The following is an 18,956-nucleotide window of genomic DNA, read 5'->3' on the forward strand; positions in this document are numbered from 1 at the left end:
TAGAAATAACAACATAGATTTATTTTGGCAATAAAATGCTTTCATTTTAATAATGTCCCAGAAAATATTGTAAGGCATATGAAAAAGAGTATGCAACAATATAGCATTAATGATCCTGCATCTTTAAATACATCCCTTATACATACAGAATTCACACTGATTTCAGTTAAAGATGTGTGAAAGTGGCATGCAAGCGGAGCAAGAGTGGCCCCTACATATACACAGAGCCATTTGTTGAGAAATTTAAGTGTTCAGAACATAACCAAGAACACTTACAAAGTATTGAAAAGCTAGAGGCCAGCCACTTTTAGTTCCTAGATAGTCTTCACTTTTACGCTGTAATTCAAAGAGGAAGCATCAGTGTATTCCCCAGACACTCTAAATACATTAGTAACATTTTCTACCATCTTTCTACAAACATTTTAAATACATCAAAAGAAACAAAGGAAAATTTCATATGTAACTATGACTCCCCCAAACTCATGACTATTCACTCTTATTTATATGTTTTCATGGTAAGTGGGAGTTACAGCCCTTAGTCAAGATTATCCAATGAAATATTATCTAGTCCTTTCATATCATCCCTTAATTACATGAAGCATTTGGTATGAAACCATCCACAAGCAGAGAGAAAGAGTTGCTATATGAGGATGAGTTTCACTTGAGCAACTTTATTTTAACAAATGGATAAACATTTAAAAAGTAATTTTTGAATGCTGTAGCTGTTTGTCCATATAAACCGATTACTATTTGACTAACTTGACTGCAACAAAAGAGTTATCCTTGGTGTTTGACAACTATAATATTGAGTGGTTTGGTTGTGATTATAATTTAAAAGAAGAGGACTTTTCTGTGCTCTGTCCTATAGACATAGCTTTAGTAAGTAACTTAACAATTATGGCATTAACAATATTTAAAGGTATAAGGAATTGAAGAAACAAATTTAATTATATAATTTTCTATCATGTTTTCATTCATAGTTATTCAAAGAATGAGTTTTATATAATTCATAAAGAAAAGAACATGCAACAGTGTTATGAAAGACAGAAATATAGGCAAAAATATAAAAGAAATAGGGGTACATTCCCATTTATTTGAAACATTCATATGAATTTGTTCCAATGGCCTGGGCTTCCAAGATGGCCAAGAGTATGCAGGAAAAGTCAAGGATCAACAAAATTTGAATTTGCAAACCAGCTGCACTTAAACATCAGGTCTCTGAATCTGCTTTTAGAGTTTGATGATATAACAAATTGCATAAAAAAGCAATTTCCTTGCAGTCTGTCTTATTTCCTATGATTACTGACTTACTGAATGTTTACCTTGCCTCTTGATAAACTGTGAACCGATACAAAGAAAATTTCACTAACATGGAAGAAATGAAAGGGTGAAGAGCATTTTGGCAACAATTTAAAATCCAAAGGGAAAGTATATTTTAACAATTTATTCATTTAGCTTTGCAGCAAGGGTTAGCAGTAAGAGTAATAAATTCACTACTTATTGAAAAGTGTTTTTCTCTTTAAAGACAGCTTGTCTTCTCTAGAGAAGAGGTAGTATATCAATATCAATATATAGGGCAATTTCTATAGTGAAGTGAAAGTTGCTCAGTCATGTCTGACTCTTTGTAACCCATGGACTGTATAGTTCATGGAATTCTCCAGCCCAGAATACTGGAGTGGGTGCCCATTCCCTTCTCCAGGGGATCTTCCCAACCCAGGGATAGAACCCAGGTCCCTCACATTGCAGGCGGGTTCTCTACTAGCTGAGCCACCAGGGAAGCCCAAGAATATTGGAGTGGGTAGCCTATCCCTTCTCCAGCAGATCTTCCCAACCCAGGGATTGAACCGGGGTCTCCTGCATTGCAGGTGGATTCTTTACCAGCTGAGCTTCTATAGTGGCATTATGTTATTTTTATTTTTTACCCAATACCAAAATAAAATTGTGTAATTAAGAAAATACACTGGCATGCAAATTAAGGTTGCCTAGAAACATTCTTAACAGACATCCTGGGCCTCAGCAACATGTTATGATATGTTCATTCAAGGAGTTTAAATTTGCAAACCATCTTTTGGCATTGATTCCTTCTCTCCCTCCCTTTCACTGCCCTAGGTTCCTATTATGAATTTTAAGGCCCTCACACAAAAGACAAGTTCAAGTATGCAGGTATGAAAAGAGGTTAACATTCCAAAAATACACTTTGCAAACAACAACAATAATAATTAAAGTAATTAACAAATTATTCAAAGGGAACATATAATTTTCTCAGAATTTGTTTTATATTTAAAAAATTCATTTCATTAAGAACTGAGTGCAATGACATATTGTCACATAATTAAGACTCTCTTATTAGGAAAGACTATTGGTCTGAATTGTGAATGTCAATTTTCTTTCCAATAGAACTGTATAAAGATAAGAGAGAATTATCAGTCATTTAAAAACATATCTAAGTGCTGCTTTAAATATTGGAGTAAACATTGCTGATAATAACACTGGAGTCACATTACAGCCTTGAGAATTAACATCAGGATTGACAAATTGCATTCCTTTTTTCCCAAGACTACATTTCCACACGGTCACACGAGTCTGCATTGTTACATGTTCGCTGACTGAAATTACAGAATATGACTTACATATTCTGAAATTATATATGCTGAAAGTACAGAATATGTGGTTTATACTACAAGTTAATACAGCCTCAAAATGTTTTAAGACTTGTTTCCCCTCCTTATCATTTGCTATTGTTAAATGAAACCCATTAAAAACAAAGTATTTGTGGAAAATGTATTTTTCAAAGGTGCTTGATGTGCTTGGCTAAAATAAAACTTTTCATTTAGTATGTATCTGTATTTTAGTATCAGTTACACAATAAACTCTAAGCCTTAAGAAAAAAAAAAAGGAAAATGCATATCCCTTATTCATTTGGAAAAGACAACTTATTAGAAAAGGAAGGGGAAAGAATGTGTCAAATCCAAGTAAAAATTTAAGTATATCCATCAAGAAAATATACATTATACCCTTTCCAAGGCTGTTATCTTTTGAATAAGAACACAAAGCAAAACAGGTGTGGATGCTAGATGGTAAAGGAAAGACTGGTCTTGTGCACAGACATTGAACAGACCTCTCTTTTTATCAGCATAACATGGAAGACACAGAAACTAGGCATTGAGAGGTCTTCAAAAATAAGAGATTTTTAAAAGTTGAAAGAATACGGTAATCTTGTTGACTAGGAAATATATGTAAATGCTGTAACAGCTACCTGCTGTAAAATGTAAATATCTTAAAGTAGTTAAATGACCAGATTGCTACTGCTACTACAGAAAAAGCTGAACAGCTGTCTAGTCTAATTTTAAACACCTTGGTGCACTCCTTGCAATTAAATACTTTTATGCACACAAACAAGAAACCAGGAAAGCATATAGAAAAATGTTTTGGCTAATGTCTTCTTTTTCATGCAAATATGTGCTGTACATGTAATAAATATATTTGTTTGCTGGAAAATGCTCTTCTGTGCTCTAACAAAGTATTCAGTAATGGTAGGTTGTATGTTTATTAAAGTGCCTAGTGGATAGAACTCTTTTAAAAGTCTTAACTGAAAGTTTTGTAAGCTTCACTAGATGACAAAAGAACCTCACAAGGCAGTATCACATATTCACTTCAAGAATTCACTGAGCCCACAGTTTTTTAATTCTATCAAATATTTCAATAACTCACGTAACTATGGATATCCTCATTATCAGCTAAACAGGTTCATAATGGGGTATGCACAGTGAACAACAGAAGGAGAGGGCATTGCGGGGGGTCAATAATGAGGTTCAAGATATAACTAATCAAGAGTAGGGAACCTATTTTCATGGTCAAGAAAATTATTCAACTGGTGCATGTTTTGAGAGCATAAACACTGAAAGGCTTGGATGGGGGGAAATAAGATAACAGAAAATGAATTATCATTGTTTTCCCAAAAAATAGGCTTTATGACGTAGCAGTAGAAAAGGATTTTTATGCCTGATCCTATGGGGGCTTTAGAAAAACAGACTCTTAGAAACAAAAGTCTTTTCCTAAAGACTTTTGTGTATTGTATAAAAGAGTCAATTTCAATAGTTTCTTGGATCAGAGTGAATCTAAGGCTTCTTTGATCATATAAGACATAAGATCACTGATTCCATACTTATATTCACTGGAAAAACTGTGAAGACTTAATAGGTAAAGAAGAGTGTTCATTAGAAATAAGGCAGTTCAATCTTCAAATTCTTTATAATTCTCTTCAATAAAAATGATATAATTTTAGTGAACAAATCTATTCTGAATCTACAAGTTTATTTTTTTTACTGCAAGCTTTTAAATTCGTTTCCACAGTTTTTCAATTAATCATTTTGTATAAACACAGCTTTCAATATCAAAATTCAATGTGTTCATGTAAAACAAAAAACCCATAGCATGATTATAAAGAATTTGGTGAAGGGCTAGCACATTCAGACACTCAAAGGCAGAGACTGAGTGAAGCAATGGAAAGATATTCAATTGTGCTGGTGGGAAGCACAAACATATTTGTGGTAAGTGGGGCAGATGAAATCTCAACTGGAGATGTTTAGCCTTGCACTCAGGAGGATCTGTGTTATCCTTAGAGTCTGACTTCCGATTCCTGGATAGATGTAGTTGTGCTCAGATTGATGAAAGGGGAAACAACACCCCATTTTCATCTTGCATAACCAACTATGATTGGGCTTCTCTTTACTATCCTCTCTCACTGCTAAAGAAATGAATTTCTTTGCCAACTTCAAACATGGTAACAGTTGTGACGAAACAAAAAAGCAAAATACTTTGAATACAACAGCTGTGCCAGAAAAGAAATAAAAATATTAAAATCTGAAGAGACTAAAGAATTTCTGCATTGATTTGAGATTTTTTTTGGCACTATCAATACATTTGGTAAGTTAGAAAAGCCATTCTGGCAATGTTAATGTATATTAAAATGTTCATACATTCCAACTTTAAGTGTAAATTTAGCTTCCAGCAAATAAATACAACAGCTGGTTTTGACTTCTATTGGTATTTTGATTTTCTTATTAATTCGTGTCTTTTTTTTCAGATTTTTAAATTGATTACAACATGCTCAAGTAGACTTTCTAGTCGATTCACCCAAATTCCAACAGGAATTGGTTTATAAATTGGTTCCAACTGGAACTGGTCATTTGGAATTTCCGGCATGGGAAATTATTTTATATGTGCCTTGATAAGTACCCTAAATTACAAATTGATGTGTCTAAATCTAATGAAGAAAACAAAAGGTACTGCTATGTAAATGTTGCACTTAAAAATATCTGTATGATTGGGCATCTAAGATCCATCTAGACTTAAGGGCATAATGTACATTTTTTTTTTGCCCCTTCTTAGCATCAATGACAGCAGCCCATAAGCACAGTCAGTACTGTGCTGTACTTGCCACGTTAAGATGACCGGTTGTATCCTAGCAGTGCTATGGCAAATCGTCAACAGATGAACTTTTTGTTTGTTTCTGCAGACTCAAAGCCTATGTCGAGAATCATGGCTATATCCCCCAGGAGATCCTCGGTTCCTATGAGGTTTGTAAGTGTCCTGGTATGAGTCAGGATAATCTTCTTCCACCAGAGGGTAATGATCTCGGCTATGCTGGGAACTGGAAGACAAGCGGTTCCTGCTCTTCCGAGCCCTTTCATTGTGATAATTTTCATCAGAGGTCATTAGACTTCGTCTTTCAACTGGAGAGTTCTCTGTGGAGTGGTTGCTGTGCCTCAGACGCTGACTCTAAAAATATCAGATGGTTCACTGGTTAAATCACATCCGCTTCGTTCACAGAGAACATGCAAATGCATGTACAACAGAAGGGTCTGTACAATAAGATGCTAAATATTTGACTTAATAAAACATTCTGATGTACAAACGGTCTGCTCGAAGTATCTGGTCTTATGTATTTGGGACACAACATGTGAAGAGGCTTAAAGTGCTGGTAGTTTGTGAATTTTAATTACATAACACTGCATACTTATGCTTCCTATGAAAAATATAAAAGTGAAAGTTAGCTGCTGAATGGAACTTAGTATATTTAGGAGAGCCTAATAATTCAACTTCTATTGCAAAAATGAGGATTATTTTACTATTGGAAAATAAGTTAAAGTTCAGAACAGTGTCTGCTATTTCTTCTTCCTCTCTTGAACTGATAAAAGCTTTCTCCTAAAGTCACACACTTCATCTTTATCTAGTTGAATGTTCCTTATACTTTTAAAAATGTTAGTAAAATTATGATTTGTACTGCCCATAAAATATTTGTTTCTACATCCTACATAAATGCAAGACTCAGTAACATTCTCTTCAAAGAAGTGTACAGTAATTATGAAGCCAGCTAACTGATATATTTACAATTCTTGCTTCCTCCAACTGAAATGTCCTGGAAAAATAATCCTCAGAATATAAACTAAATTTCTCTGATAACATGAAATTAATATCTTCAGTGACTTATTTAAGTGCTCAGTAAATGCTATTAACATTTTTCTTCAAATCTCAGGAAAACATGTATCCTTAGCTGTGCTTACCTGCTTAAGTAGGTTGCCTCAGTTAAGAAACAGGATACTGATGAAACCAAAGACCAAGATATATTTTCTCTAAAGGATACTCACCTTCAGCAGGAAACTCATTCAACAGTCACAGCCTCTGCCTCTAGCCCCAACTAGGGTCTAACAATTAAGTGCCCATGGTTACTAGGAGAACTTGGCCCCAGGACCAAGGGCACCATGTTAACTCAAGTGAAACTGGGGGAACCACTTCAGGTAGATGTCTGAGAGGTGCTAAGTCAGGAGTGTTATATTCATAAACAAAGTACATTTCATCTCTACCAACTTGTGTAGGTGGAATCACAGTGCTTCATTTTTCCATTTCTCCTCCCACAATGTACAGCTCAGAGCCAACTCTAACTGGTCAGTGGAAGTGACACAGTCAGATCAGCATGCAGGCAGTAAAACAAGGAAAGAAAGAGTCCAGTGCCCACATACACACTGCATATTATAATAGGATGTTTCCCAAGTTCATTTCTAGCCACAAAAGCTATTTATTTATGTGGTAGTTTTTTTTGTTTTTCTTACAAAGATGTAGCTTTGTAAAAGAGTAATAGAGTTGTAATAACATTTCAGAGAGTGCTATTTATCTTAGAGTTAACTCTACATGATCTACATTATGACTATTATAACCTATTAATACAACACTAGTCATGATGCAAGACAGCTTGATTGACAACCATTCCTCAGTCAGCTGGGGGTCTGGCCACATTCCCGCAGCTGCTTGGTATCATATAGATTCATATGATATATCATTCATTCATATTCATATCAGATTCACTTCATATTGTAATGCCTCTGGGTCCCCACGTCTGGCCCTGAGCACAGCACCTGAACAGCAAGAGAGCGAGCCTCCTGATCCTGCATTCATCCTCCACTCCCCTAAAGGCCATAGGTGATGGCCAAGGTGGGCCTTGCTAACCCCTAAGAAAACTCAGAGATCTGTCACTATTTCCAACCGAGATGATTCTACTCTGTGCATTCTGTTTGCGCACAGACAGGCCCTGCAGCCTGTGGGGCGGGGTTAGGTAAGATTGGTCATAATGTCCGTCTATCCCTCCTCACTTAGCTGGTCCTGTGCCTGACAGTGCCACTACTGTCTAATCCTGAAGAAGTGATGTGGAGAAGTAATGAATGGACCCCTGACTAGTAGGTAGTAAGTTTCTTAGCAGGGTTTAGACATAGGAAAGGTGAGTTCATTTTTGGCCAACACTAGCACCTGTGGGATCTTAGTTCCTGAACCAGGAATTGAACCCTTGCCCCTTGCATTGGAAGTGCAGAGTCTTAACCACTGGACCACCAGTGTAAGCAGAGGAGGGATGAATTTAAGTAAAAGTCATTATAAATGAACAGAGTACAAAGTTCTAAGGAAAAGGCCATTCTCTGGATAACTCTGTCTAGGATAGATCATGACTAGGTAATGCATTCTGTGTGTGTTGGGTGTGCTTAGTCACTCAGTCATGTCTGACTCTTTGCAACCCCATGGACTGCAGCCCACCATGCTCCTCTGTCCATGGCAATACTCCAGGCAAGAATACCGGAGTGGGCTGCTATGTCCTCCTCCAGGGGATCTTCCCAACGCAGGGATCGAACCTAGGTCTCCTGCACTGCAGGCTGATTCTTTACCAGCTGAGCCACCAGGGAAGCCCAATGCTTTCTGAGTGTACTGTAAAATAGTATATGTAAAAGTATAAAACATCTGTTAGAATCAATGCAGCCCAAAGATACGAATCTGAAGAAGTTTTTTGCTAATACTTTATAGCGAGTATATGAACCAAAGGGATTTGAGTGTGTAAAATGTAAAATAGTCTATATGAGTGGTCACTGCTTTAGACTTTTTGATATAGTAACGTACAGGGTTCTCTCTTCAGAGTCAGGACAATCCCAGTCTCCATCTCAATCGAGTTTCCTATAGAAGCTTAAATGTTAGGTTGTAAAAGCAGAAGTGACGCTACCTGTAACCCAGAGATTGCTGTGGGATATGGCGAGAGTGCTGTTGAGCCCAGGTTCCTTCCAAGCAGGGGGGTCATGGGGGTGCTACTGGTTGTGTGGGTGGCTCGCCAGTAGGCCTCAAGGTACTCTCCCAGGTGTTCACACGCGTCCTCCAGCTGATTCTCATCTAGTATAACATCGAACATTTCCTGCAGATAAAAAGAAAATCCATTTTATTTATACTTCAAATGTTAGGCCATGAAACCTGAAATTCTACTTCATGCAGATAATATTGTTTCTAACGTCCAACAGCAAATATCAAATTTGAGGGGATATATCAGCAGTTCCGAAAGTTAAAGTCAAGTGAAGAATGGCACAGTTGACCATGTACAAATTTGGACAATGACATAAAAATGGGAATGCTCATTAGATATCTGGATCTTTCATTATTTAGGGGGGAAAAAAGATGAGGTACATAAAGAAGAGTTCTGAGTAGAATATAGTGAAAACACATATGTGTTTACATCTTTATCCATATATTCCTATAGATACTTACTGAATATTTACTTACTTCAGAATATGAGAGAAGCAAGTTAATGGCACTGAAAGAGGAGTTCTAAAAATGTTTCAGTAACAAATGTATCACAGGAATAAACATTTCATCTCGCAAATTAACTATGTTGGAGGAAATAACATTTACTTGGGTAATTTTATTTTTTAACATTTATTTACTTTTTGGCTGCACTGGGTCCTAGTTGTGGCCTGAGGGATCTTTTTTTGAGTGCACAAACTCTAGTTGTGGTGCGTGGGCTCACTAGTTGCCACATGCTGCCTTAATTGCTCCGTAACATGTGGGATCTTAGTTGCCCAACCAGGGATCGAACTCACATCCCCTGCACTGCAAGGCAGATTCTTAAGTACTAGTCCACCAGGGAAGTCCCTACTTGGGAATTTTTAGGATGTTTGTAAAATGGTGTAATCTCTCTCATGATAAAACAACACAAAAGGTAAAGGATTAATAATAGAAAACCACAGCATAGTCTTTCTGCTACAAGAGGATCATTGTGTGAAATAGTTAAACAGGAATAAGAGCAAGGAATAACTGATTGCAGTGGTGGTGGTTAGGGAGTCGGGGAGGGGTCACACAAGACGTGGCTGGTGTCCATGTTTCTGTCACTAAGGACGTGGTCCAATGCCTGTTCTATAATCTGGAAGTTGTTCTTCTGCCCCACAGGAGTAGAGTGGCCCTTCTGTCACTGCAGTGTGGTTGGGAACACAGAGAGAATATAACCGGGACACCGATCCTCTGAAGGGTCAGCCTCATAAAGATAAAAGCCATTACACAGGTAAGTGAGAGTACACCCTTGACTTTCTGCAGCTGAATCCATACCTTGCCTGCTGCACCACTTCCACTGCCCCAACTTGCTTTTACAAGCTCGTTTTAGCCAAAGAAGGAGCTTCCAGGACTGGATTAAATCAGGGTTACTGCCACCCGGAGCTTCCACGACTGGATTAAATCAGGGTTACTGCCACCAGCACTGGATGTGCAGGTGGATGGTCAGTTTACAGCCACTGGATGGCTCTGGGTTGGTGGGGGGTCAGCTGACTCACTCTCATCAATGTGAGGGCTCCCTGAAGCAGAAGTCACCATGGAAACAATCTCTCTCCCAACATTTACTCTTTGAATGTTTTCATCACATCAATCTTTACTGAACATTTTGACCCTAATTTGCAAGGCAGTGAGAAGTATTTAGCAACTAGGAAAGAATAAGGTGACTTCAGTCTAAGCCAACTGGTGTTTGAGAAGACAGCCAGCTGAAAGTCATGTAGAAAGCTTTCCCCCACAAGAATGCTTATTAGTGGATTTCAGATGGGTTTTTGCATATTTTATTCATTCATAAAATATTTACTTGATACCTATTCTGTGCTAGGCATTGTGAGTATACTGTGGCAAAGAAAACATACTTCACCCCTATGCTCAAGAAGCATTCACTCTGGGTAAGAGACAGGTATTAAAATCCATAATAGTCTATGCCACACTGGGACTTTAATTCAGAACAACAGAGACTAAGCCACTGAATGTTCAGAACTGCAGCTTAAAGTTATGGATATAGAAGGAGGTGCAGAGAGATATGTGAAAGTCAAATTTATGAGGGAGGGGAAATTATGAGTAAGTCAAAGAATTCTATCTGTAGAGAAAAGAGAATAAAACAAAGAGGAGCAAAAGACATAGTGGAAGAGACCACACAGTCCATGAGAGAATGAGAAAACAGCCAGGTCCACAGTGTCGGTCAACATATATCCTTGTAATTAATCCTCTTCCCACTATCGCAAATCAAGAGGGTATCTGTCTCTTGAAATCAAAAGCTCCCTCCCCTCATTAACCTAAACCATCAATGGTTACAAATGTAGACTCTGAGAAATGTCCCTAATGCTCCGATATACACATTGCATTCTTTGATGGCCTTGCAATGCTAACTTGAATGGAACAAGATCAGCCCCATCGCAGAGGGCGTGCACACACTTAGACGAGACAGGAAGAAGAAAAGAGGAAACTGGCCGGCACAAAGGACCATTCTGTCAGCCACTCCAGGCTAAAATTGGCCACAAATTCCAGACTGTATTTCATCTGGAGTCTGCTATTTATATAGTGTTATTTATGTTCACTGTATAATTCAATTACATAAATCTCATTCTATAATATGGGATCTCAACAACGTGTAGTCTCATGTACACACTGCTATATTTAAAATAAATAACCACCAAGGTCCTACTATATAGCACAGGGAACTGTGCTCAATGTTATGTGGCAGTCTAGATGGGAGGGAAGTTTGGGGGAGAATGGATACATATATACCTATGGCCAAGTCACTTTTCTGTCTGTTTGAAATTATCACAACATTGTTAATTGGCTATACTCCAATATAAAATAAAAAGCTTTAAAAATACAAAAAAAATTAAAATAAAAAATGTACAAAGCAAAACAAAAACAAACAAAAAACCTCCAAAAATCAAAGGGTAGTCTCAGTAACTCTTGCCTGGAAAATCCCATGGACAGAGGAGCCTGGTAGGCTGCAGTCCATGGGGTCGCTAAGAGTCGAACACGACTGAGCGACTTCACTTTCACTTTTCACTTTCATGCATCAGAGAAGGAAATGGCAATCCACTCCAGTGTTCTTGCCTGGAGAATCCCAGGCACGAGGGAGCCTGGTGGGCTGCCGTCTATGGGATCACACAGAGTCAGACACGACTGAAGCGACTTAGCAGCAGCAGCAGCAGTCTCAACAAGTCATTTTCTTGTTTTCATAAAGTCTCAAGTTAATGAACCATCCAGAGACACTTGGATTAGGGGTTCTAATTATCACAGCCAGGACTGCAAAGCCCAGAGAGGGCAAAATGTGGTAAGGAGCACCCATTGCAAAGCATTATTTGAATGAGATTTCTATCTTCCTGGCTATTCCACACGTTATTAATACATTGTCATGGCTGCAGACAGAATTAAACATACACTTAATTACAAGTAGTTTAATAAAGTGCTTTCCTTTGCCAATGGATAGAATTTGTATGCATCAGCACATGGCTGTTTGCTAAAGTCTCACTCATTTCTAGGAAACTAAGCTTTTGCACTGCTAAAAAGACAGCTATACGATGGAAGATGATTTGAAATTGCTTTTAGGCTTTCAAAAGCACAGAGCAAAGCAAATTTCAGCTTTTGAATGAATACTGACATATGCAGTTTATTTCCAACTAAGAGGAATCTCACAGCCTTGGTATCTATGACAATTTTTCCTTTCAACTGTTTAGGAAATAACACAGCTGATTAGACCAGAGTGTTACAAAATGAGGATAAGGCAGGAAAAAAAATTTTTTAATTATACAAAGAGAAATTCAAAGAAAAGCAGACGAATGAATTATGCAAACCAGCTCTGGCAATGTTTCATAAGTTTAAAGGTTCAAGTGCAGTTAGCTCTTCACTGTGTAATATGTGAGGCCTCCGGTATGGGATATGGATGCAGAGAGCTATCTAATCAGAAGAGGGTGTGGGTAATGGGACAGTTACAGGCAGTGAGGGGTTACCCACTCGGTGACACCATGCCCTTGAGACTGCTGGAGATAGGGGTAACGCTGAACTGTTTTCAAAGTACCGGCATGGCATGCGCCTCTGACATTCTGTGATGAGATATTTTCTTCAGCTGAGCTGGGCAGAAATAATGTGGCTGCCAAAGTAAATAAGGAGTGAACAGAAAAGTCAAAACAAATCACCAGAAAACCAGGCAGAGGAGGTCCCTTTTCTGGATAACCTCTTTCAGAAAAATGAAAAAACGGAAGCCTGAGAAATAATGAGTGAAAAACATGCCTCTAGCTTATCCAGTGGTCCAGAAATCAAAAATGGCAGGAAATAAAGGGAGAAAGATTGAAGCTGAATATAATAGGAATGAAGAAAGTCTGCAATAGCTTTTTTAAAAAAATTTAAGTATGTAAAGATTTGTCTAGTTCTTCATTCACGGAGTATCACATACTTGCCCAAGGAAGGTATCTGAATTAGAGCAACCTGAATTAGAGCAAGCCGTCCTGGTTTGCCTGGGACTGAGTACCTCCCAGAAGTACTTTGAGTGTGCAGATCTGCAAATCTGCAAAACTGGGGAGAATTGGAAGGTAGGTCATGCTGGTGTTCAGAAAAGATGGAGTACTTTTCAGTTACTACACTGACGATTGGAACAGGTTCCATTTCTTTCTTTTATAATACATTCTCCTGGGTGGGAGGATATAGAGAGGGAATGGGCAAGTCTTTATGACTGTGAAATACATACTTTCTAGCAAAGAGGGAGAATCTCATTAAAACAAAAATTTCTAACATGTTTTATGGAGAAGGCAATGGCACCCCACCCCAGTACTCTTGCCTGGAAAATCCCATGGACAGAGGAGCCTGGTAGGCTGCAGTCCATGGGGTCGCTAAGAGTCGGACACGACTGAGCGACTTCACTTTCACTTTTCCCTTTCATGCATTGGAGAAGGAAATGGCAACCCACTCCAGTGTTCTTGCCTGGAGAATCACAGGGACGGAGGAGCCTGGTGGGCTGCCGTCTATGGGGTCACACAGAGTCGGACACGACTGAAGCGACTTAGCAGCAGCAGCTGCAACATGTTTTATCTAGGAGTTGTTATTAAATGTTTTAAAATAAAAAGTTTATAAAACTTAGAAATGAATGCTTCAGTTGAATCCTAACTTTTTTTTAAATTGGTACAGTACTAAGTAGCCAGGGGATTAAATATATATAAACTCTCCCAGGGTATAGCACTGCTTTCACTGATTTGTTGTGCAGAGATAGAACCTCACATGGGGCATCTTTCCTAGTTCTAAGTGGAAAAAAGAAATAATAGGGGTGAGCATAGTTTTGCCTCTTTATTACTGGAACACAGAGATCTATAATTCGCCACCATGTAAAAAAACGACTGGCAAGCACTATTTAGTGAAATGAAATGGTTGAATGGCAAATAGGCAATGCTAATTGAGAGTCCCTTGGACTGCAAGGAGATCCAACCAGTCCATTCTGAAGGAGATCAGCCCTGGGATTTCTTTGGAAGGAATGATGCTAAAGCTGAAACTCCAGTACTTTGGCCACCTCATGCGAAGAGTTGACTCATTGGAAAAGACTCTGATGCTGGGAGGGATTGGGGGCAGGAGGAGAAGGGGACGACAGAGGATGAGATGGCTGGATAGCATCACTGACTCGATGGATGTGAGTCTCAGTGAACTCCAGGAGTTGGTGATGGACAGGGAGGCCTGGCGTGCTGTGATTCATGGGGTCGCAAAGAGTCGGACACGACTGAGTGACTGAACTGAACTGAACTGACTGAATTATAAAATAACAAGCCAATGTTTCTTTCATGTCAGAATTGCATTCTTTATATTATTAAAGCTTTGAATTCCTGAGTACTCAACTCACTGGTCAACTAGTGATAGGAAACTCTAAGTTAAAGGGATTTTGAAAGATTTAGGAGTACTTTGGGGGATAAAGGAAAGCCTACCAATATCATGTGGCTCTAGCAGTTAATTTCAGGCACAGTTTCCACTTTAATGAGCCAAAAGGGAAAGACCATCATAATTCCTGCCACTGACCTGTGGGGAAAGCATGAAGGTGAAGAATATGGTGACTGTGATACCTTCCAGTTCCTCTCTTTTAATGATCTACGACTTTCATTCTGAACCCAAGCACATTTTCCTCACCACACCCATCCATACTGTTCATTCTTTTTTTTTAAAAAAATAGATGGCTCTGCTTTTATTTATTTATGTATTGGCTGTGCTGCCCAGCTTCAGTTCAGTTCAGTTCAGCCACTCAGTCGTGTCCGACTCTTTGTGACCCCATGGACTGCAGCACGTCAGGCCTCCCTGTTCATCACCAACTCCTGGAACTTGCTCAAACTCATGTCCATTGAGTCCGTGATGCCATCCAACCATCTCATCCTCTGTCGTCCCCTTCTCCTCCCACCTTCAATCCTTCTCAACATCAGGGTCTTTTCAAATGAGTCACTTCTTTGTATCAAGTGGCCAAATTATTGGAGTATCAGCTTCAGCATCAGTCTTTCCAATGAATATTCAGGACTGATTTCCTTTAGGATTGACTGGTTTGATCTTCTTGCAGTCCAAGGGATTCTCAAGAGTCTTCTCCAACACCACAGTTCAAAAGCATCAATTCTTTGGCGCTCAGCTTTCTTTACAGTCCAACTCTCACATCCAAACATGACTACTGGAAAAACTGTAGCTTTGACTAGATGGACCTTTGTTGGCAAAGTAATGTCTCTGCTTTTTAATATGCTGTCTAGGTTGGTCATAACTTTTCTTTTAAGGAGAAAGGGTCTTTTAATCTCATGGCTGCAGTCACTGTCTGCAGTGATTCTGGAGCCCAAGAAAATAAATTCTCTCACTGTTTCCATTGTTTCCCCATCTATTTGCCTTGAAGTGATGGGACCAGATGCCATGATGTTAGTTTTTTGAATGCTGAGTTTTAAGCCAACTTTTTCACTCTCCTCTTTCACTTTCATCAAGAGGCTCTTCAGTTCTTCTTCGCTTCTGCCATAAGGGTAGTGTCATCTGCGTATCTGAGGTTACTGATACAGGATCCCAGTTCCCTGACAAGGGATTAGATTCAATGCCACAACTGGGAAAAACTCTAACTCCTAACAACTGGACTGCCAAGGAACTCCATCCTGTTCACTTTTTTCTTTTTCAAATTTATTTATTTTTATTAGAGGATGATTGCTTTACAATATTGGGTTGGTGTCTGAAATATATCAACATGAATCAATCATAGGTATACAATATACAGCCCTTCCCTCTTGAGACTCCCTCCCACCCCCCACCCCCCACCCTGTCCATTCTTAATCTTCAAAGGTTTTAACAACATTTATCAGTGCTACTGTCTGCAGAAGAGGCACCTGGTGTTTTTGTTGAGTCCATATTAACCCAATACTTTAAATCAAAGTACTGAAGGGAAACCATTCAATATCACGGTAATTCAAGTCTATGCCCTGACCAGTAATGCTGAAGAAGCTGGTTGAATGGTTCTATGAAGACCTACAAGACCTTCTAGAACTAACACCCAAAAAAGATATCCTTTTCATTATAGGGGACTGGAATGTAAAAGTAGGGAGTCAAGAGACACCTGGAGTAACAGGCAAATTTGGCCTTGGAGTACAGAATGAAGCATGGCAAAGGCTAATAGAGTTTTGCCAAGAGAATGCACTGGTCATAGCAAACACCCTCTTCCAACAACACAAGAGAAGACTCTACACGTGGACATCACCAGATGGTCAACACTAAAATCAGATTGGTTATATTTTTTGCAGCCAGAGATGGAGAAGCTCTATACAGTCAGCAAAAACAAGACCGGGAGCAGACTGTGGCCCAGATCATGAACTCCTTATTGCCAAATTCAGACTTAAATTGAAGAAAGTAGGGAAAACCACTAGACCATTCAGGTATGACCTAAATCAAATCCCTTATGACTATACACTGGAAGTCAGAAATAGATTTAAGGGACTAGATCTGATAGAGTGCCTGATGAACTATGGATGGACACTGTACAGGAGACAGGAATCAAGACCATCCCCAAGAAAAAGAAATGCAAAAAAAGCAAAATGGCTGTCTGCGGAGGCCTTACAAATAGCTGTGTAAAGAAGGGAAGCGAAAAGCAAAGGAGAAAAGGAAAGATATAGCCATTTGAATGCAGAGTCCCAAAGAATAGCAAGGAGAGATAAGAAAGCCTTCCTCAGTGATCAGTGCAAAGAAGTAGAGGAAAACAATAGAATCTGAAAGACTAGAGATCTCTTCAAGAAAATTAGAGATACTAAGGGAACATTTCAGGCAAAGATGGGCACAATAAAGGACAGAAATGGTAGGGACCTAACAGAGGCAGAAGATATTAAGAAGAGGTGGCAAGAATACACAGAAGAACTGTACAAAAAAGATCTTCATGACCCAGATAATCACGATGGTGTGATCACTCACCTAGAGCCAGACATCCTGGAATGTGAAGTCAAGTGGGCCTTAGAAAGCGTCACTACAAACGAAGCTAGTGGAGGTGATGGAATTCGAATTGAGCTATTTCAAATCCTGAAAGATGATGCTGTGAAAGTGCTGCACTCACTATGTCAGCAAATTTGAAAAACTTAGCAGTGGCCACAGGACTGGAAAAGGTCAGTTTTCATTCCAATCCCAAAGAAAGGCAATGCCAAAGAATGCTCAAACTACTGCACAATTGCACTCATCTCACACACTAGTAAAGTAATGCTTAAAATTCTCCAAGCCAGGCTTCAGCAATACGTGAAGGCAGAGGAACCAGAGATCAAATTGCCAACATCCGCTGGATCATGGAAAAATCAAGAGAGTTCCAGAAAAACATCTATTTCTGCTTTATTGACTATGCCAAAGCCTTTGACTGTGTGGATCACAATAAACTGGAAAATTCTGAAAGAGATGGGAATACCAGACCACCTGACCTGCCTCTTGAGAAAACTGTATGCAGGTCAGGAAGCAACAGTTAGAACTGGACATGGAACAACAGACTGGTTCCAAATAGGAAAAGGAGTACGTCAAAGCTGTATATTGTCACCCTGCTTATTTAGCTTCTATGCAGAGTACATCATGAGAAACGCTGGGCTGGAGGAAGCACAAGCTGGAATCAAGATTGCCGGGAGAAATATCAATATCCTCAGATATGCAGATGACACCACCCTTATGGCAGAAAGTGAAGAGGAACTAAAGAGCCTCTTGATGAAAGTGAAAGAGGAGAGTGAAAAAGTTGGCTTAATGCTTAACATTCAGAAAACTAAGATCATGGCATCCAGTCCCATCACTTCATGACAGATAGATTGGAAACATGGAAACAGTGGCAGACTTTATTTTTCAGGGCTCCAAAATCACTAGTCACTGGTGACTGCAGCCATGAAATTAAAAGACACTTATTCTTTGGAAGGAAAGTTATGACCAATCCAGACAACATATTAAAAAGCAGAGACATTACTTTGCCAACAAAGGTCTGTCTAGTCAAGACTATGATTTTTCCAGTGGTCAGGTATGGATGTTAGAGTTGGACTGTAAAGAAAGCTGAGCACCGAAGAATTGATGCTTTTGAACTGTGGTGTTGGAGAAGACTCTTGAGAGTCCCTTGGACTGCAAGGAGATCCAACCAGTTCATCCTAAAGGAGATCAGTCCTGGGTGTTCACTGGAAGGACTGATGCTGAAGCTGAAACTCCAAACTTTGGCCGCCTGATGTGAAGAGCTGACTCATTTGAAAAGACCCTGATGCTGGGAAAGATTGAGGGCAGGAGGAGAGGGGATGACAGAGGATGAGATGGTTGGATGGCATCACCGACTCGCTGGACATGGGTTTGGTGAACTCTGGGAGTTGGTGATCGACAGGGAGGCCTGGCATGCTGCGGTTCATGCAGTCGGAAAGAGTCGGACACGACTGAGCGACTAAACTGAACTGAACTGAACTGAACTGAAGGGAGAGAACTGTCCCTAACTGGGTATATCTAAGTTGGGTGACTGAAATTCCTGCAACAAGAGTAGTCCCTTTGGGACTGAGAGAAACTAGATCCTGTGTGGCCTTGTTTCATGAAGGAAACATCTGAAATTGATTAGTCACTTTTTCAAACGTCATGTTGTGAATTACTTTCTGTACTTGTACAGAATCCAGAGGCTCTGTACTAGTCAATGCACCTTCAGGGCTGGCACTTCAGTTAGGAGAATCCACGTGATTCTAAGTAATTTAAATAAAATTACTCGAATAGGGTGGTGTGATAGCAATACTACTGTCATAGGATCCTGGGTACTAACATTCACTTCAGAGGTCCTGTGTTTAATAGAGTAAATCTGAGTCCATTCAGCAATGGAAAATAAAGGGTGAGAGACGAGAACGACCATGGCTACT

The 18,956-nt window shown here is 39.3% G+C and overlaps 1 protein-coding gene across 4 annotated transcripts in view; it reads right to left on the bottom strand.

Annotated features, from left to right (window-relative positions):
• Nucleotides 1-4,293: 4,293 nt before the first annotated feature.
• The window catches only part of CACNB4 (calcium voltage-gated channel auxiliary subunit beta 4), a 58,042-nt gene continuing 43,379 nt past the window's right edge, over nt 4,294-18,956 (bottom strand). For all 4 annotated transcript variants that reach the window (XM_086353432.1, XM_086353424.1, XM_086353451.1 and 1 more), the window contains 2 exons: nt 8,540-8,725; nt 4,294-5,781 (listed from right to left, as the gene is read on the bottom strand). In XM_086353432.1, the coding sequence (XP_086209558.1) occupies nt 5,521-5,781; nt 8,540-8,725 (447 nt within the window). In that variant the 3' untranslated portion in view covers nt 4,294-5,520. The remainder of the gene's footprint in view (nt 5,782-8,539; nt 8,726-18,956) is intronic.

This window comes from Bos grunniens, chromosome 2 (assembly GCF_055505025.1).
Source record: "Bos grunniens cultivar Pamir isolate PY7600 chromosome 2, Bosgru_T2T1.0, whole genome shotgun sequence".
Taxonomy (NCBI): Eukaryota; Metazoa; Chordata; class Mammalia; order Artiodactyla; family Bovidae; genus Bos; species Bos grunniens.